The 7,512-nt window shown below is 42.8% G+C and overlaps 1 protein-coding gene across 2 annotated transcripts in view; it reads left to right on the top strand.

The window, feature by feature from the left end:
- Window positions 1-169: 169 nt before the first annotated feature.
- Atp9b (ATPase phospholipid transporting 9B (putative)) overlaps window positions 170-7,512 on the top strand; it is a 226,118-nt gene continuing 218,775 nt past the window's right edge. For both annotated transcript variants that reach the window (XM_004662637.2, XM_004662636.2), the window contains exon 1: window positions 170-323. In XM_004662637.2, coding sequence (XP_004662694.1) covers window positions 205-323 — 119 coding nt within the window. In that variant the 5' untranslated portion in view covers window positions 170-204. The remainder of the gene's footprint in view (window positions 324-7,512) is intronic.

Genomic DNA, 7,512 nt, shown 5'->3' with positions numbered 1-7,512 from the left:
GACGATGTGGGGGGAAGGCCGATTTCTGTTGGCCACGCCTCCGGCCGCGCCTCAGCTGCTCGCTGACGCCATCATCCGGCGACTCACTGGGCGGGGGATGCGGGGGAGGGGGGGTTTCCTCAAGAAACCCGGAGCTGGGGCGAAGGGTGACAGGGCTGGGAGGAGACGGCGGAGTTCCGGAGAAAGCGAGAGGGTGGCCGGAGCATGGCGGACCAGATCCCTCTGTACCCGGTGCGCAGCGCAGCGGCGGCCGTAGCCAGCCACAAACGCGCGGCCTATTACAGCGCCGCGGGGCCCGGGCCGGGGGCCGACCGTCGCGGCAGGTAAAGGCGGGCGACCGCCCGATCCCTTCCCGGAGCTTTCGACTCCTCCCTCCCTCCCTCCCTCTCCCCGCCCGCTCGGCCCCGCCGACTCTGGTGTGGAGGGGCGTCGGCATGGTCGGTGGGGACAGCCCCGTCCTCGCCGTGGGGCGGGTGCGGGGTGGTGGGGGGAGAATCCCTGGGTGAGCCCCGGACCGAAAGTTAAGCCGTGTGACCGAACTAGCCCGGTGACAAGTGGGACGTTCACTGACCCGCCTTCCAAACACACGCCTTACCGAGTGGTCACCGGTTCGCCCGGTCCGGTGCAGACAAGCACCGGCGGGTCTGCACGGAGGGAGCACTTTGTGTTCGCAGGAAATGGTTTTGGGACGTGGGACCAGGAGAGGATTCATTCAGGAAGGTTAAACTTGTTTCATGGGACCGCAGTTAGTTTAGCGGTGGGATCATGTGGTTTAAAAAAGTGGAAGTCTCATAAACCTAGGTTAACAGTTGGATTGGGCTCATGCTTCATTTCTCACTCAAAATGATGCTACGCTTTGTGAGAGAAACTTTAAGTTGTACGTTTTATATAAGGGACTTTAGAATGGAGAGTTATTAACCTCGTAGCTACCTTTTTTTGTTGTTGTTGTTATTTTATTGCAGGCATACCTCTGAAGAAACAAACCTTAATACATAAAAGAATACAGATTTTATTTCCCATCCAGTTCTTCAGAATCTGAGCTTTTGAGTCATTTTTCGTTTTGGTTGGTTGTTTACTTTTTTAGCAAACATATTTCCTGAATTATACTGCAAGGGTCAGCAGGCAGGGTCGTAATAAACAGGAGTTTATTACTGCCCTCTGCCTAACTTTGAATGTTTTGTGAGACTAGAGCAAAAGTTCCTATATTGTTAGAACTGAACTGGATCCCCATTCATGTACTTAATAACCATTTTTTTTAAATTTTTATTTATTTATTTATTTGAGAGCGACAGACACAGAGAGAAAGACAGATAGAGGGAGAGAGAGAATGGGCGCGCCAGGGCTTCCAGCCTCTGCAAACGAACTCCAGACGCGTGCGCCCCCTTGTGCATCTGGCTAACGTGGGACCTGGGGAACCGAGCCTCGAACCAGGGTCCTTAGGCTTCACAGGCAAGCGCTTAACCGCTAAGCCATCTCTCCAGCCCTTAATAACCATTTTTTGATCTTGGTTACTTGGCTCTCTGGGCCCCAGTTTCCTCATCTATAAAACAGTGGTTGTTGTTATTTTTCTTATGGGAACCTTGGAGGTTACAGAACCTAGTGAGGTACCCTTTTTTAAAAGGGTGCTTGTGGGCTGGAGAGAGGACTTAGCGGTTAAGGTACTTGCCTGCAAAGCCAAAGCATCTTGGTTTGATTCCCCAGGACCCACTAAGCCAGATGCACAAGGTGGCACATGCATCTGGAGTTCATTTGCAGTGGCTTGAGGCCCTGGCGTTCCCATTCTCTCTCTTTGCCTCTCCCCCCATCAAATAAATTAATTAAATAAAAAGGTGCTTGCCAGAAGGTGGGTCCTTTAACTGTCATTTCTACTCTTCTTGATACTACCCACAGTAGTAACTGTATTAGTAATTCTATATGTGGTTTAATTGTAGGTGATCATTGGAAACATGCCATCGTTTTAAAGTAGATTTTGTCACATTTTGAGTTTCTTTCTTTTATAAACTCTGAACTTTTATCTTTTGGTACCTACTTGCTTGGAATCCAATGTCTTACTGGTGAGCTGTTGCTTTTATTATTACATAATATTTCTCTTTGTCTCTAACTTTTTGCTCAGAACTCTATATTCAGTACTAAATAGCCACTCATTTCTTCGGTTACTGTATGCACAGTGTTAGCTTTACAGCTTACCCACTGTGATAGTTGGAATGTGGCAGATCTCCCACAGCCTCAGGTGTTTGGGATTAAGCTTCTTACTTAACCCACAGCTGGTGGAGCCTTGCTGGAGGAGGTGCTTCACTAGGAGGTGGACCCTGAGATTGATCATTCAAATCCACTGGATGTTCAGGGCTCACTTGCTCTGGCTTTTTTTCTCTGCTGCGGTTGTCTGATGAAGTGAGGCAGCTTTCTCAGCCATGATGAAACTTCTCTTTGAAACTGTAAGGTAGAAATAAACCCTCTCCATTCATAAGCTACTTTTGGTCAGTATTTTATTCTGGGGAGAAGCTGACTGCTACACACTGTTGAATTTGAAGTGCAGAACTTTCTTGTTGGGTCAGTTTTTCCTCTTATGCTGCCAATCTCTCTGTTTTGCTTTTGAGACAGTGTAGGTCAGCTGGCCTCAAACTTGTGATCCTTCTGCCTTCACATCTTGAGTTTTAAGATTGTAGGCATGCACCACCATGCCTGGCTATAGGAAGATCATTTGATTCAAGGCAATTTGCTATACATTTGTATTTAAGTGAGGTGTTTTATCATGTTTCCTGTTTCTTGTTTTTTTTTTTTTTAATGTTACTTTTGCTTTTTTGCTTTCTTTTGGGTTGCTTAAAGTTTTTCTTTTTTTTTTTACGAATTTTTTTAAATTAATTAATTAATTTATTTATTTGAGAGCGACAGACACAAAGAGAAAGACAGAGAGAGAGAGAGAGAGAGAATGGGCGCGCCAGGGCTTCCAGCCTCTGCAAACGAACTCCAGACGCGTGCGCCCCCTTGTGCATCTGGCTAACGTGGGACCTGGGGAACCGAGCCTCGTACCGGGGTCCTTAGGCTTCACAGGCAAGCGCTTAACCGCTAAGCCATCTCTCCAGCCCTTAAAGTTTTTCTTTTTTGAGACAGGCTCTGTGAAACCTTTTTTTCTGGCTGTCACTTGAATTGTTTTCACTCTGGATTCCTTGTCATTTCCCTCACTACTTGAAAGCTTTGTAAAAAAAAAAAAAAATCTTTAGCTTTCAATTGCTTATTACTGGTTTGCATAGCTTTCTTTAGGTTTATCCTATTTTTCTTTCTTTTAAAAATATTCATTTATGAGAGAGAGAGGGGTGGGGGAGAGGGGGAGAGAGAGAAAGAAAGAAGAGGCAGATAGAGAGAATGGGTGCACCAGGGCCTCCAGCCACTGCAAACAAACTCCAGACACATGTTCCACCTTATGCATCTGGTTTACATGGGTTCTGGGAAATCAAACCTGAGTCCTTAGACTTCACAGGCACCTTATGAGGAAAAGTAACTTTGAAATGATCTGCTTTTTCTTGTTTCTGTTTTCTTCAGCCTTTTCTACTTACCCTCAGTCTGTTGAGGTCTTTATGTTTCAGAAATGGGGGTGCGGTGTGACTATTGAGTGGCTAATAAAAGCCAATTCCATCCCTAAGTGGTATCTCTATGCGTGGGTCTTACAATGACTGCCAGGTGGGAGGGCTGCCCTAATACCATGTGGGCAATGAAGAGAGCATCTCCTTATACCTTGGGAATCCAGTGAAGTAGGATATGCCGTTTTGAATTTGTTTGAATTGGATGGGGCATAGCTGAAGTTTCTCTTCCTTAAGTGGAAGATTTCTCTCCCTTAAGCCTCTTTCCTGGTCCTTTGGGTGGAGAAGCCAGGCTGTACCTGGTGTCAGTTAACTCTGCAGTACGCCTGTCCATGAGGGACAGAAAACTCAGGATTCATTGTGTTGCTCTTCGGGTTCCTGATCCTGTCTGGTCTTATGTTTTCCTTTTCAAGTAAGCACCTTTAACCACTGGCCCTGTTTCCAGCCCATCTCTCTACCTTTTCATATAGTGTCCAGGATTACTGGCTGTCTTTAGTAGTAGGAGGAGGGAGAAGCACATCTTCTCTCTTGGTGTTGAACCAGTAAAGGCAATTTGTGATTTTTATTTCTATTTTTTATTTAATCTTTGTGTATGTGTGTGGTGGGGATCAAATCCAAGGTCGTGCATGCTAGCCAAACACTTTCCCACCAAGCTATTCCTTCAGCTTTACTCTTTCACTTTAAAACCACTTTTAATTTACTTCATTGTTAACAGCATTTTTGATATTTCAGTTGTGCACATTTGAGGCTTTTAGCATGCTAACAGATATTTGCAGTTATCATTACTGATGGAGCATTTTTATCACCTCTGAAAGAACCTTATGCCCTGTACATCTAACCATAACTCACCCACCATCCCTCCCTTCCCAGATGATTGACTGTAGATTTTTTATATTTTTTAAATGTTTATTTGCATGTGGGGGGGGATGGAGAGAGAGAGAGAGAGAGAGAGAGAGAGAGAGAGAGAGAGAAAGAGAAAGAAGAGAAAGAGGAAGAAAGAAAATACGAATGAGAGAATTAGCATGCTAGGACTTCTTGCCACTGCAAATGAACTCCAAATGCATGTGCCACTTTGTACATTTGGCTTTATATGGGTACTAGGGAATTGAACCAGAGCCAGCAGATTTTGCAAGCTAGTTCCTTTAAACTCTGAGCCATTTTCCCAGCCTGATTTTTGGTTTTTGTTTTGAGGTGAGTTCTTGCTATGCTGTGTAAAATCATGTGATGTATTGATTTCTGTCTCTATAGTAAATATTTACATAAAAGAAAAGCATTTGTTGTCTTGACATTTTTATTTCTCTATTTCAAGTAACAACTGTGTCATTCATTTAGTTGGAGGAAGGATGAGTGACATTGAATGCTACTGTGTTGTTTGTTCTGGTCTCAGTACTTTGTGTTTCCTAGCAATGTGGCCATTGGTACTACATAGTGGGATTTGTCATACTACAATAGTTGAGTGTTTAAAAAGAGTTTCATCCTAAGAACAGGTTGGGTGTTGTCTGATTATCTTCAAAATAGTATTTCTTGGTAGATGTAACACAGATTTTTATAATTCTTTTTTTTTCTTATTTTGAGGATCTATACACAATTTCCTTTCCTTTTGAATCTTAGTGACTATGATCTAATATTTTAGTAAAGATGAAACATTCTCACTTTGATGGTTCACAGTTGAGGTTTTTTTTTTTTCTTTTTGGTAATACATTAGCCTGAACCCAGTGCTTCCTCTGTGCTAGGCAAGCACCAAGAACAAGTTTTAGGATAGTACTTATCTATTTGCCCAGGCCCAGACTTCTTTGGAATTAGAATTTTTTTTTTTTTTTTTTTTTTTGTAGAGGTAAGAATTTCCCCTGAAGGGGATCCCAAAGTTCACTTAAGCATATATTTATAGCTTTTATACATTTTTATACATTTATAGTTGCTGGGATAGGCCTGTTTCACTTAATTTTTCTATGTCTAAAGGTTTTAGCATGAAAACAAACTTGGCAGTAGGGCACATTACAATTCTAGACAACTAGAGTGTATGCTCAGCTGACAGGCCATGACACTTCGTATTTCTGGATTTATATTAATACAATATTGGATATTGGATATTGTATCAGTAACTCCAGTTCAAAAGTTTCTCTCAATTTTTGTGTAGTTTCGATATAATTTCTTATTTTAAAACACCAGATGCTTGTACCACTTTTTGCTTTATGTGACTTTATGTGGGTGGCTGGGTAATTGAAACTGGGCTGGAAGGCTTTGCAACATGCCTTTAACCACTGAGCAATCTCCCCATCCCCTATTTCAGCTATTCCTAATGTTAGCTTTTTACAGAATTTTTAGAAATTGTGGTTCAAGATAATTTACAAAAAGTTACTTTGCAGCAGAAAGGACTGGCAAGTTTTCTTTGTTATCACAGTTATAGTATGTTTTTATGCACCAATTAATTAGTTAATTTTACTGTTTTACCATTAGTTTTAGTCTGTTCTATGCTATAACAGGATATGTGAGTGTAGGTTATTTGTAAGAGACAGAAGTCTGTTTCTCACAGTTCTGGAAAATCAGAGGTGTGAAGATCAAGGTGCCAGCATCTAGTGTGGCCTTCTTGCTATGTATCTATGTGGTAGAAGACTGTGAAGGAGACACCACTTCTGCCAGCCCTGTTTATGGTGGCATTAGCCCATTGTAAGGTTACCCTTGTAATGAAAGCACCTTTGGTTAGATGCTACTTCCTGACATTAATGCTTAGGGATCAAGCTTCTATCACATGGGTTTGGAGAGTATATTAGTTACTTTACTCATTGCTATGGTCACATACCTGACAGGAAGCAGCTTAAAAAAGGAAGGGGTTAATTCTGGCTTTTGGTTTCAAGGGGTTACAGTCCATCGTGGCAGTAGGAGCAGGAGGCTGGCTGGTCATATTGCAGTCACAATCAGAAAGCAGCGGGCAAAAAGGAAATGGGGTTGAGCTATACAACTTTAAGGCCTGGATGGAGGGATGGCTTAGTGGTTAAGGTGTTTGCCTGCAAAGCCAAAGGACCCAGGTTTGATTCCCCAGGACCCATGCTCAAGTGTCTCTAGGGGCTACACATTGGGGCCTAGCACATCCTAGGCAAACAGACCACATCAGAAGGAATGACTGGGCTGGAGAGATGGTTTAGTGGGTAAGGCATTTGTCTGCAAAGCCAAAGGACCCAGGGTCAATTCCCTAGGACCCACATTAGCAAGATGCACAAGGGGGCACATGCATCTGGAGTTCATTTGCAGCCCTGATGTGCTCATTTTCTCTCTCTCTCCCCCTCCCTCCTTCTGTCCTTCCCTCTTTCTCTGTCTAAATAAATAAATTAAAATAAAATATTAAAAAATAAAACTTTAAGGCCCACCCCAAGTGACCCACTTTCTCCTGTAGGGTTCCATCTCCCAAAGGTTACACAACCTTCCCAAACAGTACCACCAACTGGGGGCCAAGTGTTGAAACACATGAGTTTATGGGGGATGTTTCACACTCAAACACAACATAGAGACAAAAGACTAAAAATAAAAGCAAAGTGTCCATACTTTAATAATCACACCATGACCATTTTTAGCCTGACCTCTAGTGACCCATCATATCTTAAACATTTGGAGACTAACCAATCTCTAATGACCATGGTATCTTATACAAATGAGAAATCTCAACTGTGAAATGTACTACTCAACACTATAATGAGATGTCTACCAAACCACCCACATAAGTACCTCACTCAAATAGTCCATTATGATAAAACCAAGTAACTTAAACGAACTTCCAACCCTTCTCAGTGGCTTGATATTCTTTCTGGAGACTTACCTGTAACTCTTCTGCAGTATATTTCAATAAATTCTTGCCTTGTCTATGCCTGTGGTAAATTCATATTGGGCTTCCATATGACATTTCACATGGCATAGAGGACAGAGTGTTCTATTGATATCA

Source organism: Jaculus jaculus, chromosome 2, assembly GCF_020740685.1.
Source record: "Jaculus jaculus isolate mJacJac1 chromosome 2, mJacJac1.mat.Y.cur, whole genome shotgun sequence".
In the NCBI taxonomy this organism is placed as follows: Eukaryota; Metazoa; Chordata; class Mammalia; order Rodentia; family Dipodidae; genus Jaculus; species Jaculus jaculus.
The sequence above is the reverse complement of the archived record's forward strand: the minus strand, read 5'-3'. Positions and strand labels throughout refer to the sequence as shown.